We start from the raw sequence: 26,697 nt of genomic DNA, 5'->3' as shown, positions 1-26,697 counted from the left end.
ATTTACTATTACGTTTTAAGCGTCACAGTCACTGAAAATGTACTGCAAATGTAAGATCCTGACCTTGTTCGCTGGGTTCGATCTCTGGTTTCTTGACGGTGAGGTCCAGCGGGGAGTCCTGGTCTGCCATGAGAAGCTTGCTGAGGACGGGATTCTGTGCGGAGGCAGCTGGGCCGGTACCGGCGCCGCCACAGGCGGGAGCGGGTGTGGAGGCGTCCGGCTCCAGCGAGGGCGCTTTCGGCAGGCTTTGGTCCTTGGTGCCGTTGGGCTGGGACTGGGGATTGGGTACGTCCTGAGTTGAGCTGGTTTTTGAGGTATATTCCGCAGCGAACTGTCGGATCATTCGCTGCATGATCTCACGAGCCACTAGAGGAATGTGGGGGTCTGTAAATCTTGGGAGGTCTGCTGGCGAAAAATTAAGTATGATGTAATGAGCCAACGAATGTGTTGTCTGTGTTACATTTTTCAGGCAAACAATGGTTAACGGAGTTCAACAGTCAGGTTCCAATAGTAAAAATAATGTAATTTATGTTCTCTAGAGAAATTGTTTTTTATGACTCTTTAGTTTAGAAGCTACAAGAATTTGAGGTTATTTTCATTTTATTAATTGTGAAAATCTTTAAATACTTTCAAGGCTTGAAACAAAACTAGAAAGTATTTCAGACATTCATAGTCTATGGCTTACGTTCATACATATTTGAACATTTCTCTTATGCATTTTGCAAAATCGTTATTGAGCAGTCGAGTAACGCATACAATGCAAGTTAATATTTGACTACAGGAACTTCTCTTATCAGTTCTTCCCTTAAATGCATTTTATATGCGGACCTTAAAAACACGGTTGCACAAGCACTTGGTTGCCATGCTGCCATTGTTAAAATCAAAGCCGATGGATTTGGCAGATGTGCTCTTAAACATTTCCCATAGGGTAGTAAAGTCCAGCAATTCTAACAATGGACAACTTCCTTAGCTTTGCTTCCTTCATCAAAACATTATCAGTAAGGAAACAATTTTAATCTTCAAAACAATATATATACAGTGAGGAAAATAAGTATTAAGTAAGTAAGTATATAAGAATTTAAGTATTTGAACCCTGCTATTTTGCAAGTTCTCCCACTTAGAAATCATGGAGGGGTCTGAAATTGCCATCGTAGGTGCCTGTCCACTGTGAGAGACATAATCTATAAAAGAAAAACCCAGAAATCACAATGTATGATTGATTTTTTAACTATTCATTTGTATGATACAGCTCCAAATAAGTATTTAAACACCTGAGAAAGTCAATGTTAATATTTGGTACAGTAGCCTTTGTTTGCAATTACAGAGGTCATGTTTCCTGTAGTTTTTCACCAGGTTTGCACACACTGCAGGAGGGATTTTGGCCCACTCCTATTTTGGTCTCATCTGACCACATGACTTTCTTCCATGACTCCTCTGGATCATACAAATGGTCATTGGCAAACATATGACGGGCCTGGACATGTGCTGGTTTAAGCAGGGGAACCTTCCGTGCCTTGCATGATTTCAAACCCTGACATCAGTGTATTACCAACAGTAACCCTGGAAACGGTGGTCCCAGCTCTCTTCATGTCATTGACCAGCTCCTCCCGTGTAGTTCTGGGCTGATTTCTCACCTTTCTAAGGATCATTGAGACCCCACCGAGGTGAGATCTTGCATGGAGCCCCAGTCAGAGGGAGCTTGACAGTCATGTTTAGCTTCTTACATTTTCTAATGATTGCTCCAACAGTGGACCTTTTTTCATCAAGCTGCTTGGCAATATACCCGCAGCCCTTTCCAGCTTTGTGGAGGTGTACAATTTTGTCTCCAGTGTCTTTGGAGAGCTGTTTGGTCTTGGCCATGTTAGTAGTTGGATTCTTACTGATTGTATGGGGTGGACAGGTGTCTTTATGCAGCTAACAACCTCAAACAGGTGCAGCTAATTTAGGATAATAAATAGAGTGGATGTGGACATTTTAAAGGCAGACTAACAGGTCTGAGGGTCAGAATTCTAGATGATAGACAGGTGTTTAAATACTTATTTGCAGCTGTATCATACAAATAAATGGTTAAACAAATCATATATTGTGATTTCTGGATTTTTTTTTAATTATATCTCTCACAGTGGACATGCACCTACAATGACAATTTCAGACCCCTCCATGATTTCTAAGTGGGAGAACTTGCAAAATAGCAGGGTGTTCAAATACTTATTTTCCTCACTGTATATATATACACGAATATCCATTATATACACTGCAAAAATTGTTTATTCAATTTACTCAATTTTAAGGTAAGTGGTTGCAATCAATTTATTTGAGCTACATTTAAACAAAAATTTAGAAAAAAAAAACATTTAAAATGTAACTTAAATAAATTGATTGCAACCACTTACCTTAACAAAATTGAGTAAATTGAATGAAAAATTTTTTTCCTGAATACATTGGCTGCTTTTTGTGAATATGTGTTGAAGTGACATTTCGATAGTCATAAAGAAGTTATTAAACTTCTAGTTTAAGAGTCTTTTAAAGGTTATTTTTCAATCTCCAAAAAATAACTAATTAAATATGAATTAAAAACATTTTAATTTATTTTAATCATCTATGCTGTTTCAGTCTAACGCCCTCGAAATGTAAAATTACTAAAAAATGAATAACAAAAAACCCCGAAAAGATTTAATGCACTTTCACTTAATGCATTTTTTTAATATTTTGTTTATTATTATCGCTTTTTTTTGTTTTCATCTATTATATTTAAGTACATCTTAAACACATAAGTTCATATAGGGCAATATATCAGATTTCTGTATGGGATATATTCCATATTTTACATAAATTCATTTTCTTACCCTTTCTGTAGAAGACAACATTGAGGAAGTCCTCTGCTTGCTTCTCAAGTTTGTTAATATTGGACTCCTCTTGCTTGAAGCTGTCCGTTTCTGATAACACTTGGTTGTTCAAACCAAAGTTCTCCTAGAAAGAATAAAATGACACAAATCTATTAAAATCAAACAGAAGCTATTTGCTTCATTTCGAAATGTAAACAGTGATATACACATTTTTCCTCTGAAATAAGTGGAATCCAGTTTAAAAGCATTTAAATCCTTTTTAAGGCACATGTTTATTATAGATGTTGATTGCATCAAAGTGATAAATAGCTGAATGCCATTTAATATGATTTTTTTCTTTCATAAAATAAAAAGCAAAATGACTTTTCAAGGTCAGATTGAAAAGCTCGGGTAAAAAATGTAAAAATTGTGCCTTACGGCAACATCTCCCATGTCTTACAATGATTCCATGTAAAAGCTCAGACAGTATAATATATATATAATAATGCTAAAAACTTAGAAATGATCCACTCTCCTTTCTGCAAAATCAGCCACTATGAATACATTTAAGATGCTTAAAAAGTTAACAGCACTTCACTGCTTCAGGTGAAGTGTAATGCAGGCATCATAATGTGTTGTTTGCCAAAATGCACAGATAATAAAAATCGTAAAGTAGTTACCTTTACTTTTTCACGTCTTAAGCAGCAAAATAGACAATTTTCATTAAATGACCAATCGGACACTCCCTCTGGCTCACAATCTGCAAAACAATTAGAGTTAATGAGTTGGTATCCATTTCCAAACCAGCAAGACTTTCATGTGACACAAACATGCTATTCTTTTCACTGCATTGACATTTATTTTGAATGCAACCCAAGTGTAATTTTAAAGGTGTTATATCTATATATATCTTAGATTTTATGCTTGTACTGCAATCTTTCATTCTGGATTTAAAGAAGGTGGGGGGAGGGACAACGCAAGACAGAAATCAAAACAGGAGACCTCCTCCACTTGAGGAAACAGAATTACATCTTACTCCATTGTTTCTAAGCAACTGACAGTAGTGGTAGAAGGTCGGATGGTGTGAAGACATTAATCAAAAGTCTGAATAATTGTTGTGTATGTAATGTGCTCTACAATTAAATTCGACTTCACACTAGTATTTTAAGTAGCCTATGCTATGTCTGTTTAAAAAAAAAACTTACTTAAAAACTTGCCCTCGTGCAATAGGGCACAATAACACTAAAAATTATACTGCAATATTTATTTTTTAGTCTTTCGAGATTTAACATCTTGATATTAATTTATCTGCACTGAAATAGACTCTATTCAAAAAGGGTCAAAAAAAGGGACAAACTCAGCTGTTGGGTTTATAATGGGTTAAAACAAGCCAGCATTTTAGGTTAAAACAATCCAGTATAGTTAAATTACAACCCAACAGGTTGGATTCTTCCTTTTTTGAAGATAGCCCAGCTTTTTTAGTGTGTAGCTTTAAAAGAATTGTTTCATAATGTGCCATTTTGAAAACAAAATAATTCATAATAATTTATTTCACTTTGTGTTTTCACATTTAAGTTTTACATTTTTATTAACATTAGTAAAAGCGTGATTATTATAAAATAGGGAAGTTAACAATCGATCTTCAATTAATTGTCGATAAGAATTAAATCTATGAAAATTAACAATTGATTGTGCACGTGTATGTGGCCCATGCACAAAACACATACAGCCGGAGAAAAAAATGAAGCGAGCATGCAGAAGTTAAACTAGCCATGATCACACCAATGCTCAATGGCAAACACACACCTGGGCTTTTTAACGATCTTCCATTAATTGTCGATAAAAATTAAATCGATATAATTTAACGATTGATCGTGTGTGTGTGGCACATGCGCTAAACACATACAGCAGGAGAAAAAAATTAAGCGAGCGCGCAGAAGTTAAACTAGACATGATCAAAACAATGCTCAATGCCAAACACACACATGGGCTTTTTAACAATCTTCCATTAATTGTCGATAAAAATTAAATTGATATAATTTAACGATTGATCATGTGTGCGGCGAATGTGCAAAACACAGCCGGAGAAAAAATGAAGCGAGCGCGCAGAAGTTAAACTAGACATGATCACAACAATGCTCAATGCCAAACACACACCTGGGCTTTTTAACGATCTTCGATTAATTGTCGATAAAAATTATATCGATATAATTTAACGATTGATCGTGTATGCGGCGCATGCGCAAAACACATACAGCCAGAGAAAAAAAATGAAGCGAGCGCGCAGAAGTTAAACTAGACATCATCACAACAATGCTCAATGCCAAACACACACCTGGGCTTTTTAACGATCTTCCATTAATTGTCGATAAAAATTAAATTGATATAATTTAACGATTGATCATGTGTGCGGCGAATGTGCAAAACACAGCCGGAGAAAAAATGAAGCGAGCGCGCAGAAGTTAAACTAGACATGATCACAACAATGCTCAATGCCAAACACACACCTGGGCTTTTTAACGATCTTCGATTAATTGTCGATACAAATTAAATCGATATAATTTAACGATTGATCATGTCTGCGGCGCATGTGCAAAACACATACAGCCGGAGAAAAAAATTAAGCGAGCGCAGAAGTTAAACTAGACATGATCACAACAATGCTCAATGCCAAACACACACATGGGCTTTTTAACAATCTTCGATTAATTGCCTATAAAAATTTTATCAATATAATTTAACGATTGATTGTGTGTGCGGCCCATGTGCAAAACACATACAGCCGGAGAAAAAAATGAAGCGAGCGCGCAGAAGTTAAACTAGACATGATCACAACAATGCTCAATGGCAAACACACATCTGGGCTTTTTAAAGATTTTCCATTAATTGTCAATAAAAATTAAATCGATATAATTTAACGATTGATCGTGTGTGCGGCGCATGCGCAAAACACATACAGCCGGAGAAAAAAAATGAAGCGAGCGCGCAGAAGTTAAACTAGACATGATCACAACAATGCTCAATGCCAAACACACACCTGGGCTTTTTAACGATTTTCCATTAATTGTCGATAAAAATTAAATCGATATAATTTAACGATTGATCGTGTGTGCGGCGCATGCGCAAAACACATACAGCCGGAGAAAAATAATTAAGCGAGCGCAGAAGTTAAACTAGACATGATCACAACAATGCTCAATGCCAAACACACACCTGGGCTTTTTAACGATCTTCCATTAATTGTCGATAAAAATTAAATTGATATAATTTGACGATTGATCATGTGTGCGGCGAATGTGCAAAACACATACAGCCGGAGAAAAAAATGAAGCGAGCGCGCAGAAGTTAAACTAGACATGATCACAACAATGCTCAATGGCAAACACACATCTGGGCTTTTTAACGATTTTCCATTAATTGTCAATAAAAATTAAATCGATATAATTTAACGATTGATCGTGTGTGCGGCGCATGCGCAAAACACATACAGCCGGAGAAAAAAAATGAAGTGAGCGCGCAGAAGTTAAACTAGACATGATCACAACAATGCTCAATGCCAAACACACACCTGGGCTTTTTAACGATCTTCTATTAATTGTCGATAAAAATTAAATCAATATAATTTAACGATTGATCGTGTGTGCGGCACATGCGCAAAACACATACAGCTGGAGAAAAAAATGAAGCGAGCGCAGAAGTTAAACTAGCCATGATCACACCAATGCTCAATGGCAAACACACACCTGGGCTTTTTAACGATCTTCCATTAATTGCCTATAAAAATTAAATCAATATAATTTAATGATTGATCGTGTGTGCAGCGCATGTGCAAAACACATACAGCCGGAGAAAAAAATTAAGCCAACGCGCAGAAGTTAAACTAGACATGATCACAACAATGCTCAATGCCAAACACACACCTGGACTTTTTAACGATCTTCCATTAATTGTCGATAAAAATTAAATCAATATAATTTAACGATTGATCGTGTGTGTGGCGCATGCGCAAAACACATACAGACGGGGAAAAAATTAAGCAAGCACGCAGAAGTTAAACTAGACATAATCACAACAATGCTCAATGCCAAACACACACCTGGGCTTTTTAACGATCTTCCATTAATTGTCGATAAAAATTTAATTGATATAATTTAACGATTGATCGTGTGTGCGGTGCATGCGCAAAACACATACAGCCAGAGAAAAAAATGAAGCGAGCGCGCAGAAGTTAAACTAGCCATGATCACAACAATGCTCAATGCCAAACACACATATGGTTAGGCAAAAAAATAGATTTTTCGATTAATCGTTTTTTTAAACCTGGTTGACTCAAAATCGATTCTCAAAGGCCACAAATCAATTTTTTACAAATTAAATAACCTGATCCTGTTTGATCAAGGAATTACTTTTTTCAGTATACATTTTTCATCATGAATCAAAATTGTATTGTATTTAACATAATTGTATGCATTTGAAAATTAGAGATGGGTTCTGTTTAATGTACCCAAGTGTACCTAAAATAAAAGAGTTTAATATACAGGTTTGTGGCTAATAATTTATTTTGATTAATTATCGTTGTAAACTTGTTATGTTCACTGTTTTTTTTTTATGTAGTATTTGTATTAAACTATATTCATTGAGTGGAATCGAGAATCAAGCATAAATATCGATCCGAGAATCGGAATCAAAAGTATAATCGATTCGATAGCTTGTGAATCGAAATCGAATCGATCTGGAACATCTGAATCGAAACCCAGCTCTAAACACACACCTGGGATTTTTAACGTCATGCGAGACACAGCTGTCTGCAAATGTAACGAAATGGCATCCGCAGTGAATCTGATAGGGTCCGATACAGAAAATGCAAATACGGTTAGGATACTGAAAGTAAAGACCCTCTTCAGGAAAGTCTGCAAGCTTAGCATAGCCATGCTGCTAACGCTGCTATACACAGGGAAGGAGACCATAATCCGTTTTTAATGAACAGATTAAAATGTCATCTTAAATTCTGGCAAGAAACTGTAAAATGTAAACTGTAGTTACACTCTGAACGCAACAGATGTCAATTATCATTATTGACTGGCTGAGGTGCTGCCAACTTGACTGTTGCAGGTCATGGACGCATGGACTTTCATGCGACTGTTGCAGAGTGCCCATATGTGAGGCGGAGTTATACACTGTCTCTAGTAGTCATTGTATTTCATTACGAGATAAGTTTAAATTGATGATTTTATTAAAACAACAACTGCATAGACTCATTTTACAATCCCACTTATTTAGGCAAAAAAAAAATTTAATTTGCGTGAGGAACGCACACTTCTATGTCACTCATTGGCTATACGCCAATGCAGTAAAGGCTTATTGCACTATACGGTTAACAATTATTCGATTGATTGATTGTTAATTTAAATGATCATCGAATATGGGAAATTGCATAAATTGACATCCCTATTATGAAATGAATTAAAATTACAAAAGAATAACCAGAACGTATCTTTATTGATCTGTACATTAATCCTGGTAACAATTTTAAAGTTATAGATCTAAATTAATAATATCTTGAACATACTTGTGTATGAAGGAATTCAACTTAATTTATCTAAAACATTTTTTTTACTTCCACCATTACTTGACCATTGATGAACTATAAATGTCATCATATCTGAACAATATACCGTATTTTCCGGACTATAAGTCGCACTTTTTTTCATAGTTTGCCTGGTCCTGCGACTTATAGTTAGGTGCGACGTCAAAATTAATTCATACTGACTAACATGAACCAAAGGAAAACATTACCATCTACAGCCAAGAGAGGGCGCTATATGTTGCTCCTGTAGCCCACCCCTGAAAAAAACTATTAACTGAAACAAACTTAAACACAACTGAGATAGACTTAACAAACAAAACGCCCCCAAAAAGAATCATAATTTTCTAAATAAATGCGCCTTATAGTCCAGTGCGACTTATATATGTTTTTTCCTCTTCATTAAGCATTTTTTGACTGATGCAACTTATACTCCGGAGCGACTTTTAGTCCGGAAAATACGGTAATACTGTGTGGTCAGCTCTGTTTTCTTGGATTCCCAACATAAGATTTGGTATTTAAATTTTGTCTGCTTTAAACTATTTAAAAAACATTTAGTAGTGGTGCAGTCAACTTTAGGTCATATATCGCCCATTTTTTGTTCAGCCAATAGCTGCTATACGTGTATTCACAAGTCTTCATTAAACAACCAACTTCGACTTGTTTTAACTAAAAAAATGTACTTTTGTGCTTTTATTCTGGTGAAAAACTACGGAAAGACCTTGTGTGATTTAACACCTTTTCCTCCACACCTGGCCAATTGACTCATCTCCTCTTCTATTAAATATTCTGTCCTTGATGTGTACATTATATAATCTTGTAGCAGCAAAAATGTTTTGTGTCAAGAATGTAAAGATCAAGTTAATTTAGAGGGTTTTACATATACCAGCTATATGAGAGCCATATTGCAATATTGATTTTAATTAGATTAATCAAGCTTGGCCCTTTTTATTCATCTTTCACTTGTATTGGTTTTCTCACACGTCTTTGAAAACTAACAAAATGTAGCACTGACCTTGAAAGAGGGTAAGATCTTTAACTAGTCCTGGTCCAAACAGCCCCTCCAGAATGCTTTCAAACCCTGTGGAGAAAACAAAGGTTCATTCTTATGAGCTGTATGGAAGGTCTGTATGTACAGAATCACACATCCACCCACACAAGCACAAACTGCTTTCAGTTTTATAAACTAAATTAATGCCCAATACAATACTGCAACTCAGTTTAATTAACTTCAAATCCTGAATCAACGGCAGTTACATGGACGAAGCCTCAAAAATGAAAGATGATTATATTCGGTGAATGACTTACAGTAGTCATGACAAGAATTTTAATTGACAAATGTGAACAAAATTAAGCTCTTTTACAATAGTACTGCATTTATAAAGATGTTTAAGCGCATTTATTTGGATGAGACCTAGAATAAATGCTGATGAACATCTGTGCAACCGCCAACTATTATATTTATTTTCTAATTTACAAAGTACAGATTTTTAAAGTAATACACTATATATTTACAAGCTATACGATTATATATATTATTTATTCATATAGCCATATAGCTTGTAAATATATATTTGAATACATATGAAAACATACACTTTTCAGTTCAGTGTCTGTATGTAGCACCATGGTCCTGGAGAAACGTTTACGTCTAATTTGACTTTGTAGTGCACTGCTATGTATGAAATGACAATAAAGCTTCTAGACTCTCTCTAAAAAAAAAAGAATTTACAATGTATAAACCCTGACCACACATTAAACTTAACATACCATAATTGCATTTTCTAAAAAAATAAATCTTAAGTTTCTTTAGCAATGCACTTTGATGATGAAGAGACGCACTTAGTTTTTGTCCTTCAGATATGCAGTGTTTTTTGGCAAAAACACAAGGGCTTAGTGTGATTCACTATTTATCAGCTGTTCACACTGCGCTCAGTCTGCATTCCAAATTGTTGGCTACAAAGAAAGCTTTGAAACCAAAAATGAACACTTTAAATAGTAGCAACATTCCAGTTCGTTAAACACATTGCATTATGGGGATAACTGCAGCAGTCTTCAAACTATTGTGGATAATGATGTTGATACACAGCGATCGGTGGTAATTAAAAAGAATGAAAAGGAGATGGTTATAAGGAATTTTATTAGGATTTTGAAAACAACTTGTCAAAAGTGTAACACTTTTTCAAAAACACGCAATCGTTTTTTAAATGGTCCATTTAAAATCACTCAAAAGGTATTATGTTAATACAAAAGTGTTATGAGATGTTATAAGAAAAACTATTTAAAAAAGTTAAAAAAAAAAAAGTTTTTTGAATATATGCTAATTTTCCAGCTCCCCTAGAGTTAAACATTTGAATCTTACCGTTTTGGAATCCATTCAGCTGATCTCCTGGCGCTAGCACTTTTATATTGAAAGTAACCAAGGGGACTATTTTCGTTCAGTGTGTAATATCACTACACCTGCTGCAGCCATGTTACATCATCAAAGTCCTTGATATTACACCAGTTTGAAAGTATAGTCCTAGCCATATCTGCCTAGAAAATCGCAACTTTTGATTTTCTGTCGGTCTTAGTGCACGAGCTACGGAAGAGTCAAGTTTTAAATGGGAAAGGTGTCAGGACTCTTTGGTTGTTTTTTGTGCGATGCTAATGGTCTGGTCGGAGTCAATGGATTATGCTAAGCTATGCTAGGAGTGCTGGCGCCGGACCCGGAGATCAGATGAATGGATTCCAAAACAGTAAGAAAACTGTTTAACTCTAGGGAAGCTAGCATATTTAAAAAAAAAAGTGGAGCATCCCTTTAGAGATAATAAAAACTCATAAGATAAAACATTTGCAAACATTGCAGAAAATGAAAAAAAAAATTGGGGTAAGTAGTAGTCTGTGTGGTAATGTAAAGTGTCTCATTTTAAACCCTCACTCTGAGTTTACATGATTTAGGGGCGGTTTCCCAGACAGGGCTTATCCTAGTCCCAGGCTAAAATGCTTTTTAATTGAACAACACCCTGACAGATTTTAGCATATCAGTGCCATTGTTTTGATCTCAAGATGCGCACAAGTAAGTTTTTTTTGTAAGGTTTGTTTGTAAAAAACTACTTAAAATGTCCTAATATAACTAAAGCCTAGTCCTGGATTAAATTTAAACCCTGTCAGGGAAACCACTACATAATGTGTGAATGTTCTTGCTTAAGAATGACAGTGGCTGTATCATTTCTATTGTAAAGAATTAGACAAACATTAAAGATTTATATGCATTTAAACATTAGCCAAAAATATTTTCTCAAACTAAAGTAAAAGTAAAAACAACAAACAATCGTGAGTCTGCTGGTGCCCTCTTCAGGCATTTGTTATAATAATGATGCGTTTTTATTACATATACAGCCGCGGAAAAAATCTGTTTTTTTAGATAATTTTTATTTTCAACAGACAATAGATTGAAACTGTCACAATACATCTGGAAATGATGTTTTAAGGCAACACTTTTAACTTTATTATTACGATTATTATTATTTTTTCTCTCTTTTTAGTATTATTCTTATCTTTGCTTTTTTATGCATTTTTGTACAGCACTTTGGGTCAGCCTGTGCGCTGTTTTAAATGTGCTATATAAATCAATAAACTTGAAACAGTGGAGTGGTCTCCTAATTTTTTCCCCGGCTGTATATTAATGTTTTTGTTTAATAAAACCATGTGTTTACTTGGTTTTGATACTTTATTTGAACCAGTTATTATTGCATTATCTTTATTATATGTCATTTTAAAAGTTATTGTAGGTCTTTTTTATTACCCAAAAAATCAATGTGTAGATAAGATCGATATATTGTACGAGTCGAGAAGTCGGAGATTAGCAAAATTATTGTTAGGGACAGTCCTAGATTGGTTAAAACATTAAAAAATTATGTGATTTCCCATTCATATATTTTATCATTGAGGTTTTCTTAAAGTGCGTAAAAATCTTGTCTCGTCTCGTTGAGTGAGCGTCACACCCCTAGTAAGTGGTTTATTATGCATGTAGTGGTTCTAAAACTGCAGGGGTCCCCAGAGAGTGACTGGGCCCCAGTATGAAATATGTTAATTTATTGTAAATTCTGTGAAATCAAAATTAAGAAAAGGGAAAACTTTGTATGTGCTTTTATTTGATTTAAAATTCTAATTAGAATTTTTCATGAATTTGTCATGATTTTCTTGGAGGGGAAATGGATGGATCCTACACAAGGGGGGCATGCATACTAAAAACTTTAAAAACCACTGTGTGGTACAGTACTGAATGTCTTCTTGTAAATTTTTACGCAAGAGACGCTGACGTTGAAGGAGGGACGGAGGAACCGTGTGGGATATCAGAACAGAACAACTCATTCAAACAAACAAAACTAACATTCATACAACACTACCCCCTAAATCCCAGAAAACAAGGAATGTATGGACTGCATACATACAGAAAATTAAAAGAACAACAGCACAAACAGGGCGGGGGGAGATCTCCCATGGAGGGCTGCGTGAACGGGCTAATCAATTTGACACCAGGGAGGGTTGCATCAGCAGCTTTTTGTTTGAACTTCCTGGTGACCATTAATAGTCTATATATAGTGTAGTGGATGTATGAATAATTTACTTTCACTGGGCAACAAGCACCCATGTCTCTAACCAGTAGATAAGATCGATATATTGTACACACATATATACATATATATATATATATATATTGTACAGAGTCGAGATGGATGAAGGACACCATCTCTAAGATGTGAGATGTGTTTTGAGAAAGTTGTTCATACAAAGGGATATTATATGTAATTAAATCTGATATAAAAACATTAACTATATTTAATTATGGATTAATTATGAACTTAAAATAGCAAATCTGTTTTAAAAAATGTCAGGCCGTCTTAAAGCTGTATAGTCTGTATTTCCTGACTTAACTGTAACATTTTAAGAAACCGAGTACCGCCCAGAAGATCAATATCATCTTCCATAAAAGGAAAGGAAAAAAACAGCTTTCTCTCTCTCTGGGGAAAACAATACCTTCATTAAATCTTTAAAATCAGCATATTAGAGACAGCATACTAGCCTCCCCATGGTTTATCTTAACCCTAAATTAAACCCACTCCCTCCCCCAATCCTTACCATCTTTCATGCAAAGTGGGTAGAAAGGGGGTTGGGGTTGTACTTCAGGGGAAATCTGTGTCAACTACAACCATCTCTCTATTTGGTAGGGTCATTCCACGAGAGGGATGAAAAACGGCAGTAGCGTGACAGCAAGGCTTAAGGCAACCAAAACAAGACGCAGTGTCGAAGCAAACTTGATTTCGAGTTCTCGATGAAGATATTGACCAATTTAATGAATCTAATTGACCTGCACACACTTACAGCGGGACACACACACATTAATCTTAGTTAGAAGAATCTCCAATTTTTTCCAAACAATGAGATAAGGGTAGATTCGGATATGTACAGTACTTATCCCAAGCAATTCAAGGGACATGCAAAAAACAAATACATTCAAAACCAGCCCCTCCTGGATGGAACCCATCCATTGTTTTGTTTAAAGCGAGAGGTTTCGTATCAACTGCATTTATCCAATTTCACTTCCAGCATGTTCAATTTGGGGAGGGGCGGAAGAAACTGGGTCATTCCTCTTTGTTGGGTTGAGGAGTTAACCCACTAAAAAAGCCACACTACTGCTCTTTCAAAGAGCAATTCAAATAAATAAAGAAGCTGCCTTTTGTGACCCCGAGGGGTGTTCTCTAAATTGAGAAAAAAACCAACACAGCAATGTTTTCCTGACAATCCTCTGACAGGAAGCTGTCGGCTAAAATTCAGCGTGGCGACACACAGGAGGAGTCACGCTGAGCTGTTCAACCATTCTGTTGGGGCCGATGATTTATTCACTGTGCCATGTGCCAAAAGCAGAACAACTAATTAATTATCCAATTATTTAATTATCCAAGGAAATGATTAGGAATTCAATTGACTAAATCGTCGGAAACATGCCAGGTAAAAGAAAATAAAGCACTACGATTGAGAACTTGCAGGTTTTGGTATTTATAATAAAAACCTACAATACATACAATGAAACACTCGTTTTAAACAGTGAGGTACAATGTGCCTTTTGTTTAAAGCAAATAAAATTACAAATACATAAAGTGTCAAGGCCTGTTAAAGAGCACCTGTTGTCCGATTCACGTTTTTAAATTTCCTTTGGTGTGTAAGTGTGTATTAGTACATGTTAATGATATGCAAACGGTACAAACCCCAAAGTAAACTATGGCATGAGTTATCGTCTCCAACGTAAATCTCTTTTCTTGGACTACAACAAACACACAGATTGTAGGCAACAGTTTACTTCCTGTGATTGGTGATGTAGTAAAGACCGACATTATCATAATTCCTCCCGCTTCGCCTGCAAGTTAACTCCTGTTAGCAACCTGATCTTTTAAACATGGTAAGGAGCGGCACATTTCCGGCTGACGTCAAGATATTCAGACCAATCACAAAGTACAGATTAGCTAACTAATCAGGGACACAGAGCTTTTCAAATCCATGCGTTTCAGGAAGAGATTGAAATCTTGAGCTACAAAAATGTCCGGTATGTGGAAAATAATGCGATTTTTATCATAAACCCAACCTGATCTCACGAATTTCGGTGGCATAGTCACGGAATTTTGTGCTCATTTTTCCGTGGCATTCTCACGGATCTCCGCATTTTTCCGTGGCCCTGCTACGGACTGTCTTTTTCGTGGCATTCTCACGGATTGGTTACTGGACTGTTTTGTCCTATTTTCTTACCATTTTCGCTTCGGTTTAGGGTTAGATTTACATGAAATGACATCCCTACCCAAACCCAACTCTAACCCCAACGCCAGGCGACAATTGTTTAAAGTTTAGAAAATATAAAAGAATAAATCAGAAAAAATAGTATAAACCAATATTTAAAGTGACATACTAACGCAAACACCAAATCTAACCCTAAACCGAAGCGAAAATGGTTTGAAAATAGGAAAAAGCAGTTGAGTAACCAATCCGTGAGAATGCCACGGAAAAGACAGTCCGTAGCAGGGCCACGGAAAAATGCGGAGATCCGTGAGAATGCCACGGAAAAATGAGCACAAAACTCTGTGACTATCCCACGGAACTTTGTGAGATCATGTTGCATAAACCACGCAAACACATTGTATTATACCAAATACACAAAATAACGTTTTTTAGCAATGAAATAGGTGCACTTTAAAGTCGCCATGAAACGGAAGTAGCGATTGTCTTATGTTCCCCGTGGTGACGGGTATCCAAGTGAAACGGCTTCTGAAATGAAAAAAGGTAGGGGTGGGACTTTAATTCATCCATCGGGAATTAATTGGATAGTTTGAAGTTGGATCATGTTGCTAATTGCTAATCGCTGCAATCTTTTCCCGGACCCTTCCTGAAACACACAGATTTGAAAAGCCCTGTGTGCCTGATTGGCCAACTAATCTGTACGTTGTGATTGGCCTGAATACCTCTGAAGTCAGCAGGAAATGTGACGCTCCTTACCATGTTTGAAGGACTCGCTCACAATTCAATGCTAACAGGAGTTAACTTACAGGCTGAAGCGGGAGGAATTATGATAATGTCAGTCTCGTCCACATCACCAATCCCAGAAAGCAAACTGTTTTCAACAATCTGTGTTTTTGTTGCAGTCCAAGAAAAGAGATTTACATTGGAGACGATAACTTACGTCATCATTTACTTTAGAGTTTGTACTTTTTGCATATCATTAACATGTACTAATACAAACTTACACACCAAAGGAAATGTAAAATTGTGAATCGGATGATTGGTGCTCTTTAAAAAAAATTAAGCTCACAGATAAGCAATTCCTAAACAAAATAGTTTTTCATTTCAATTTAATTTCAACTTTAATGTCCACTCTTATTTCTCCCAGACAGTAAAGAGTGACACATTTTTTTAGGAAAAAGCCCACACAAATTGTTGTTGAACAAATTTGTCCCGTTGCTTTAATGGACTCTCTATAGGCTTCTTCCTTGACTTTATGCCTCCACGTCCACCCGATTGCCTCATAGACAGTAAGATTAGCCAATAAGACTGCCTGCGTTCTCTACTGTGCGACAGAGAGTTGCAGGTTATGATGCAATCATATTTTTACAAAAACTGCTTCTACGGAGCCATAACGTAAGACACAAGGTAATGGTGTCTTTTAAACATTTTCGTGTTTCTTTACAAATAAGTAATGGACAAATGGAGTCGTTAAGCACCTCAGATGTAAAGTTATTCGCTGTCAAAGTGACGCCAAAATGAATGGGAGTCAATGGAATCCTAGCAGCAGGTGGGGGTCCGCTAATCAATGGCGGCGCCCGGGGAGGCTTCAATAAAATATGAAACCTTGCCCCCCTGGAAATAACTTACAATTATGATTTTTTGTCCAGCCCCCCAAAAAATCTATTTGCATTGATGCAAGAATACAAGGATGGTTAAATGAAGGATTATGGATGGATGAATGTGTGGATATCTATCTATCTATCTATCTATCTATCTATCTATCTATCTATCTATCTATCTATCTAATATATGCAGATATATAAACAATATCCACCTTTAGTATAAACACATAATGAAATTGAATTATTTGTGTTTAAATAAAATTTTCAAGCAGGTGTAACAACAAACTCTCTGTTCTTTACAATTAACACCACCTATCCAATCCAATCCAACTTTATTTATAGAGCAGAGTTTAAACAAACCTCAAGGTTACCAAAGTGCTTTACAATTAAAGGCGGAGTCCACGATGTTTGAAAGCCAATGTTGATATTTCAAATCACCCAAACAAACACGCCCCTACAATAGAATCTGGACCTTCTGTTGATAGACCCGCCCCACGCATACGCAACCCGGCATTTGATTTCATTTGATTGGCTATAAGTGTGTTTTGGTAGTCGGCCCGTCTCCTTTTCCAACGCGTTTTTCAAACATCGTGGACTCCGCCTTTAAGAAATAAAACTAAAATAAAAAGACCAAATTAAAGTAAAATGACAATAAAAAACTAGAACACCAAATAAATAAAATAACACCAACAATGACAACGACAACGAAGACCACAATAGCTTAGTGCATGGAATGCCAGGGAATAAAGATATGTTTTTTAACAAGATTTAAAAGTGTGGAGAGTAGGGGCAGCTTTAATGTGCGGTGCAATTTGGGGGCAACTGCTGTAAAAGAGCGATCGCCTCTGGTCTTCAATCTAGTCCTGGGCACGATCAGTCGAAGCTGATCCCCAGACCTCAGTGACATTGATGGGGTATAACCATGAAGAAGCTCCAAAATATACTGAGGTGCCAACCCATTCAATGACTTAAAAACAAACATTAAAATCTTAAATTGTATTCTAAAATACACAGGAAGCCCGTGGAGTGAAGCCAAAATGGAAGTAATATGTTCATGTTTATGTGATCTTGTTAACTAACGAGCAGCTGCATTTTGGACTGTAGGCGTGAAAGAGAAGTTTGATTCACGCCAATGTAAAGTGCATTACAGTAGTCCAAACGTGTCGAAATAAAAGCATGAATCACCTGTTCAAAAATTTTAGAAGATAAAACAGGTTTAATTTTCGCTAAAAGGCTCAACTGATAAAAACTAGATTTAACCACCATATTTATCTGCTTATCCAGCTTAAAATCACTATCAATTTTAACACTATGATCTCAGTTTTTTCTTCATTTAAATTAAAAAAATTAAAAGACATCCAGGTTTTAATATTCTTGAGACAATCAAGTAAAGGAGTCAAGGATCCATTTACGTCTTTTTTCAAAATTTGCGAGTCATCTGCATATAAATGGTAGCAAACGCAATGTTTTTTAAAAATATTACCAAGCGGGAGAAGGTACAAAGAGAACAGTAGTGGTCCAAGAACTGAGCCTTGAGGGACTCCATAGAGAAGGGGGGCAATAGATGATGTAGAGTCACCAAGCTTTACAGAAAAAAATCGGTCAGATAGATATGATCTGAACCACTGCAGAGCAGTATCACGAATGCCTACACAACGCTCTAGGCGCGAAATAAGAATAGCGTGATCGATTGTGTCAAAGGCGGCGGTCAGATCTAAGAGCACAAGAATCGCAGAGTCCCCTCGGTCTGTAGTTAATAAAAAATCATTAAAAACTCGTAAAAGTGCAAGTCTCGGTACTATGAAAAGCTTTAAAACCAGATTGAAAATTTTCTAAAATACCATTTGTATTTAAATAGGATTCTAATTGTGCAAAAACAATTTTTTCTAAGATTTTAGAAATAAAAGGAAGCTTTGATACTGGTCGGTAGTTAGCTAAAATAGTATTGTCCAAATTGTTCTTCTTAATTAGAGGAACAACAGTTGCCTTCTTGAAATAAGCCGGAACAGTTCCTGAAGTCAGACTGCTGTTGATCATTTTTTGGACAGTTGGCCCTATAGTGGTCCAGACCTATGGGGTAAGTTGTAAAGTTTGCACTTATGTCACCTTCAGTATAATTGTACGATAACGGTCAATCTTACAAACAAACTTTAAGTGTTCATTTGTAGCAGGATATGTGTGTGTTGATTATGTAAAAAAAGATTAATCTACCTTAAATATTTTCTGAATGATAAAGCAAAAAAAAAAAACGTTACTTGAGCCCCACTCTTCCCTACAGTATATCCAAAAGACAACAGTAAGACAAACAGAAAATTGGTCAAACTAAATAATCGTTTGTTTTGCATAATTTGTATAAATATACCCATTTTAAGTACTAAAAATGTTTACCAGACATACAGCTCTGGAAATAATTAAGAGACCACTCCAGTTTTGCCTTGAATCATCTTTTCTTGATGTATTGTGACCATTTTAGTCAAGTGTTTGTTGAATTCCAACAAAAGGAAACCTCAGGAGTGACAAAGTCATCCAAAAGACTGATAGGACACATGAAAGACGTTATTTAATATCAAGGTTATTTCATCAAATATTTATTTTTGAACTATTCCTAAAATGGTATTTACATTTTTTTTCCCAGAGCTGTATGTACGAGGATCTAACAACCTCGCAGTGCTGGCTGAAGCAGACTGCTGCATACCAGAGCGTTGTAAAGTCTTGTTTAAAGTTAACAACGATAGGTTAATTTACCATCTTTCTGTGTAAAACAAATTTAAGGAACAGAAAGATTTATTGAAATGATTGATTGCTTAAGATGATCATACTGATAGTGGAGTACACAACAGATGTCAAGATGACTGAGACTACAGTGCACTACATCATGTACAGTTGCCATGAGATTCACCCTTGAGAAAGTTTTGCTGGATGAAAAAATACAGAGACACACAGCTGTCCAACAAATATACTACATCTGTCACCTGCAATGGATAAGTCTCACACGCGTATAAATGCCAAATTAATAGCACGTATATCGCATAACGGCTTTATATCAGTGGAATGAAGTTATTTATTCCACGAATATTTACTTAAAGTGCTCTATAACTAACCTATGCTCCAATGAACACATTTAGGCAGATCCAATTAAGTTCCAAAGAACCAGTAAACACCAACACAAAGGCATTGCCTACACATGACCTTGCTTCAAATATTTACGAAAAAGGAGGCAAAATTAATGTTCAGGCGCTTTTCTCTTTGCTCAACAGGATTTCAACAAAGTACAAATTGCTTCTTTTAATTTTTGGCCTTGTGTCACATTTTTTTTAAACAAATAAAGAGAGACAAAAATTAAGAAGACATTTTCACTGTGAATGTTGCAAGCTGGACTTAAACGGGCATCGCCCACATTAAGAGCCTGTTTATACCTGCTATTCAGATGTGTTTTGGTTGACCGGATCACAAGTGGACAAGAGAGACACATCCGTCTCTTTTGTTCACTTTCGACCGCTTCTGTCCAAAATTTCTGTGGGGGTGGTCTGGGGGCGAGTCCCTCTGCTTTTGTTTAAAGGGGACATTCATGAAAATCTGACTTTTTCCATGTTTAAGTGCTATAATTGGTGCTTCAATCAACCTAGACAATGTGAAAAAGATCAACCCAGTAACTTAGTTTTGGTAAACCGTTCTCTGCAAGCATGTGAAAAAAATAGGTCATTGAAATTTGGCTCCCCTTGTGATGTCAGAAGGGGATAATACCGCCCCTTAATCTGCACTATCCAATCACTGCACTGCCATTTAGTGCAGAGATCAGCTCATTTGCATTTTAAAGGACACACCCAAAATCTGCATATTTTTGTTCACACCTACAAGTGGCAATTTTATCGTGTAATAATAAATTATCTATATGGTATTTTAAGCTAAAACTTCACATACTCATACATCTCAAAAAAAGTCTTGTGAAATGTCCCCTTTAAACACATTTCGACCACATGCGTGTCTACAACACAAAAGCAATCAAATGGGCGATTCTTGCGAAATTAGACTTATTATAAGGTGTCATGAAACATTTTGATAAAAAAGTAAATGCAAAGTAAAAATATCAAAATAAGAAGCATAGAGTTACAAACATCTCTTCATGTACTATTTTGCGCATCATTTCAAATGACATAATACAAACCAATTTTGTTGTTTTTTCACATTTTCAAATTTTTCATTACCGCAACGTGTCCATGACTGGATTTGGGTTCTTTGACATATAAATATTTAGAATAAAAAAAAATAAAAAAATAAAAAGCTTCAGTGCATGTTATACTATAAACATTTACAGTAAAGAAACATGTGGTATTTGGTGATGACAATAATAAGGAAGATAAATGTGTCCAAGAAAATTTTTCTCATCCTCCGCAACAACTTTCAATCATTGTTTAAGCCCTCAAGGAACTAACATTAAAAAAAAATTGTTAGAAGGGGCATAATTGACTGTGACACTCAAGATGGCTACAAGGTAAGCAGTTCTTATTTTTTCTCTCCAGATAAAAATTTTAATTTTGTTTGTCATAGTACCTAGACAACTTTTTAGTTCTCATTACCGAAACATGAGTTTGTAAATGCATATATTTATTGTAATATCATGTTGCGGTAATGATAATTTTTGATAATGATAATCTAAAAAATTTAAATAATTTTATAGAAAATATGTTTTAAATCTTCTAAAATAATAAGTTCAGACCTTAAACTTATATGTGCACAAAAAAAATCAAGCTTCAAGGGCTTTTTAAAAATTCTGATGCTGGACACTGGATTTCCCGAGAATCACCCAAATGCTTTACTTTCCCCGTTAAAAAAAGGCAAGCATCTCAGTAAAATACTTTTCTTCATACTCATTACATTGTAAAGACAAATAAGAGTGACACATCACCTGTAAAAGATTAATGATATAAATAGTATGCGAGAGTCATTTTGACTACTTTTACAATTTCGTTGTTCTTCGTACGCAGACGCTCCTGTCAAACTAATTAATTTGAAGTAGTGTAGAATAAAACTAATTATGAGGTCACAAGGTGCACATGTTTTATATTGAAGGCAGAATAGCTTTGGGAAGTTTGTAGCTCCAGACTCTTATTCGACAGACATTTGTTTCCTAACCTCGGGGCGTAAAGGAGGGTTTGCACGTTGCTTAGAGACACCGTGTGAAATCACTATACTTCTCTTAATTAGCCTTTCCTCCATCCCTTTGTCTTCCGCTGCGTGTCAATCATTTTATAGACTATATATATAACGTGCCTGCATTTGCAATTGAAAAGTTGCTTTAAAAAACTGATCTTGTCTGGCTTTTGATTTTCAAAACGAAAAGGAGCCCTTATTCAAATCATTCTTTCTAGATGAATGGCTAATTATGATTCTCAAATGATGTGAAGTAGCATCTGATGAAGAAACCAGCGGTGAAGTTAGGAACAAAAGAATGTTCCTTGAGAATGCTATAGGAAGTATTTGGATTAAATGCATACTGCTATAGGTTAATTACTGGGAAAATATTGCGAAGAATGGGTGAACGCTGTACATAGACTATCAGGAATCAAGACCAATAGGTTTTTAATGGTGGATGCTGATATCTAGAAAGAAAGAGTGGCAAATGCCTGATATCTTATAATCTATAAGATGTGATGTAATATGTTATTTTACACAAAATATCTTTTTACTTTTTAATAATTTCTAAAAATAGAAATAAGACTGAGAAATTAGAAATAGAAAAAGAAAAAAAGAAAAAATAAATTATTCTATTTTTAGAATCGGGCTGCATAACGAATAATCGCAACTAATCATTTGCAAAATAAATGTTTTTGTTTACTTCATATATGTGTGTGTACTGTGTATAATAATTCTTTGTATAGCTGTCAAACGATTAATCGCGATTAATCGCATTCAAAATAAAAGTTTGATTTTGCATAATATATGTGTGTGTGCACTGTGTGTAATTATTTAGTACATATAAATACAAACATACAAGCATATATGTATTTAAGACTCATTTAAATGTATATTAAGAGTTTCGTTGCAAAACGAGATAAATCTATTTTTATTATTTTGGTCAAAACATGTTTATTATTATGTTATTATTTTGTTATAGACTGTTTCAGCAGTAACAACATAAACAAGCAGCTGTCGCGGTCCGCACGTAACTTCTGGTAAACTCCGCTAAAAAAAAATAACAGCAAAGTTCTTTAAACATAGTTTATTTATATAACAAGCAAAAAAAAACACATAGATTACCTAGGAAACCAAAACATTTGTTATTTTCGACGAGGCATTTGTTCAAGAGATCAGTTTAGCAACTAGTCAGACCATTAAAAAACGAAACCGGAAGTAAGGTTCGGATCCAGACGTGTATCACGTGAGTCTGATGAAACCGTCTATATGGTGCTACTTAGCTGTATTTTTTCTTAAGTTATGAAGGTTTAAATCAAAACAAACCAACTGCAGTTGAATTGATATTAATTGGAATACACAACCAAACAACGAAACTCTTCATACATGTCTTTTTAGAAATTATACATATATAAATTGTTTCCCAAATAATACCTGTACACGTGTATTTTTATATACATAATAATTGCTCACAATACGCACATATATTATGCAAACACAAACTGTTTTTAAAATGCGATTAATCGCGATTAATCAATTGACAGCTCTAATTCTGTGGAAATAAACACACAAATGCATGTATAATTTTAAGAAAAAATATATTTATATATTAAGTATTCATATTTATATATAAATATATTGTTTTATAAAAATTATACATTCGCTCGCGCGCGTGTGTGTGTGTGTGTGTGTGTGTGTGTATTTATTTGTACAGAACTATTATACACAGTACACACACATATATGATGTAAACAAAAACTTTTATTCTGCAAATGATTAGTTGCGATTAATCGTTATGCAGCCCTATTTTAGAACTAACTGACTTGGCAGAATGACATCTAATAATCAGCCAATCAGCAATTTTGTCAAAATCCTACCACTTCTATTAATTAGCCAATCAGCAGCAATCAAATTCTTAAAGGGGTCAAGTATCACAGATTTTTCGGCGTGGGTTATATAGTGTATCACTAATCAAGGTTCATGTTTTTCATATAATTATTATTATCACCAATCTCTAAAACTCTAAAGTTAGACCTTGTGTATCATTAAAAATAACAGAAAAGTAATCTGGCCTTAAAGGGATGGTTCACCCAAAACTGAAAATATTGTAAACACTCTTATGTTGTTACAAACCAGTATAATTTTTTTTCGTTCTGCTGAACACAAAGAAAGATATTTGTAATCAAACACAGGCACCACTCACTTCTATAATAGGACAAAATACTACTATGAAAGTCAATGGTGCTCAGAAAGAATTTGGTTATAGACATTCCTCAAAATATCTTCCTTTGTTTAATAGAACAAATGATGACAGAATTTTTATTTTTGGGTGAACTATCCCTTTAACTATTATCCAAAAACAAGACTGAATATGATAGCATGCTGGACTAACCTAGTAAACAGAAGATCAGAAAGATTATGCCCTGTATCTTTAAACCGAACATAAAAGCAACCTTTGTCTTCTTTATCAGATTTTTCTTATTACCTGAAAGATTTTCGAAATTCCGGAAATACAAAAAAAGTGCACGATTATTTACGCAACTAGGTACAAGCTCCTGCACACAGACCACATAAAAACGTGCATCCTGCATCAATAACATTTTGCTATCTTTAATCCCAACAAGAACATTTCGACTGCAGATGTGCCATTTGAATAACAGGTCAAACAATGTCATTTGGGCCCCTCTTGACCTAGATTTAACGTTAAAAAAATAATGTAAAAATATAGCTGCGTAAACATACGGCCAATAAAACGTAACACACGAATGTTGCCACTGGACAGTAGGACCTTTTAGGTCACCAACCACAATTAACGCACATATTGTATGGGTACTATTCATTGTGAAAAGAACTACGACAGGCAATTTTTAAGCTTTTGATGGTGGCGATTAACAAAAGCAATGTCTTCTTGGACATTAAGTACCAAATGTACAGCATTAGGTTAAAGTAAATCTCTGGATTTGAGTCTACTGTAAAGAAGATTATTTTTAGAGTTATGCTTCCAAAAAACATCATATGGCGGAGCCATCCATACTGTACATTGTGTCGCCCATTCATTTACTGTGCTTTCAAAAATCCTTTATTTTGAAGAAGGCTTGGATCAATATACAACAATACTCTGTTTGAAAGGTGCTCTGCGTTTGTGAAATAGCCAAATGGTTTATTTTCAACGCGGGCGCATGCCAAAGTGATGTGGAGGGCTCCAAGTAAACCCACATAACATCTGTAGTACATCTCTAGTAAAATTCGTTGAATGAATGATTTTTTCCCTCTTTTTTTAATAGCTTACGGAAACAACAATCAGATATTGAAAGCCCTTTACAAAAAGGTTTGGCCTTGTATCATCTTGCGCTATGTGCATGTTATTAGTTGAGTACTTCACATTCAGCATTGACGCTGTTTTTAACCCGAGTTTCTCTTTAGATCTGCCTGGCTGTTTATCTGTAAAGGTTATGGGATCTAGCTAACATATTAAGAAATAAAGAAAAAAGTATGTAAGCACATAACAGCATAGAGTTTGGCAAAATAATGAACACACGAGAAAAGTAAAACTAACCATTTACATGTCTTAAATGAAATATATATATGGACACTGCAAGTGTTTAGTGACAGATTCAGACTTTGATGTACTTAAGTGGGAATTCATAAACAAATACGAATGAGCGAACCAACTATGAATCAAATTTAATTTGCAAAAATGCATTAGAGATGCCATTAAAACATTCTTAGTGCTTATAGGCCTATATGTCATGATATAGAAACAAAACTAATGACACTTGAAGGCCAAAAATGCATTTAAAAGCATTGCAGTGCTGTTTGTTGTGGTATTGTGCTGTTATCGTGCTACTACACTTTACATCGTTGTATCATACAACTTTTAATCCACCATGTTATGATCTATATGGATACAATGGTCTCAAACAGCGCATATGATGCGATATACAATTTGTGATATGATAATGCTTTAAAGGGGACATTTCACAAGGCTTTTTTAAGAAGTCAAATAAATCTTTGGTGTCGCCAGAGTACATATGTGAAGTTTTAGCTCAAAATATCATATAATAAGTTATCTATAGCATGTAAAAATGGCCACTTTGTAGATATGAGCAAAAATGTGCGGTTTTTGGGTGTGTCCTTTAAAATGCAAATGAGCTGATCTCTGCACTAAATGGCAGTGCTGTGGTTGGATAGTGCAGATTAAGGGGCGGTATCATTCCCTTCTGACATCACAAGGGGAGCCAAATTTCAATTACCTATTTTTTCGCATGCTTGTAGAGAATGGTTTACCAAAACTAAGTTAGTGGGTTGATCTTTTTTTCACATTTTCTAGGTTAATAGAAGCACTGGGGACCCAATTATATCACTTAAACAAGAAAACAGTCAAATTTTCATGATATGTCCCCTTTAAGTGTGTAAAATAAATTTCAATAAACATAAAAAAATTATATAACAACAACAATCTCACCAGTCTCTCTGCTATCTTTCGACCTAAAACTTTTGACTTTGACATAACTAGTATTAAAATCGTTTCGTTATTGCAAACAATTGCAGTGTGTGTATTGCGATATGCACATTTGAGCTATTTCGAAAAGAAAATGTATCTTGCATAGGGTTTTAAAAATCTGGGAATTTTTAAGGCTGGAAACTTTCTATGGGAATTAATGGGAATAAACTGGGAATTTGAAAAAAATGCTATAACAGGGAACTCTAAATGTAGTTAAAAAAAGAACTGTGCCGCAAAAAAAATTAAAAACAAGATTTAATGCAATTTCTATTCTTC

General features: G+C 35.2%; 1 protein-coding gene across 2 annotated transcripts in view; it reads right to left on the bottom strand.

Moving 5' to 3' along the window:
• Nucleotides 1–26,697, bottom strand: part of lcor (ligand dependent nuclear receptor corepressor) — a 56,370-nt gene that overhangs the window by 16,999 nt on the left and 12,674 nt on the right. The window contains exons 2-5 of one of the 2 annotated variants that reach the window (XM_055216744.2): nucleotides 9,425–9,490; nucleotides 3,506–3,585; nucleotides 2,847–2,970; nucleotides 64–405 (exon numbers count right to left, since the gene is read on the bottom strand). In XM_055216744.2, coding sequence (XP_055072719.1) covers nucleotides 64–405; nucleotides 2,847–2,970; nucleotides 3,506–3,585; nucleotides 9,425–9,490 — 612 coding nt within the window. The remainder of the gene's footprint in view (nucleotides 1–63; nucleotides 406–2,846; nucleotides 2,971–3,505; nucleotides 3,586–9,424; nucleotides 9,491–26,697) is intronic. The other variant, XM_055216745.2, reaches the window with a different exon arrangement.

Source organism: Misgurnus anguillicaudatus, chromosome 23, assembly GCF_027580225.2.
Source record: "Misgurnus anguillicaudatus chromosome 23, ASM2758022v2, whole genome shotgun sequence".
NCBI classification, from domain to species: Eukaryota; Metazoa; Chordata; class Actinopteri; order Cypriniformes; family Cobitidae; genus Misgurnus; species Misgurnus anguillicaudatus.
The sequence above is the reverse complement of the archived record's forward strand: the minus strand, read 5'-3'. Positions and strand labels throughout refer to the sequence as shown.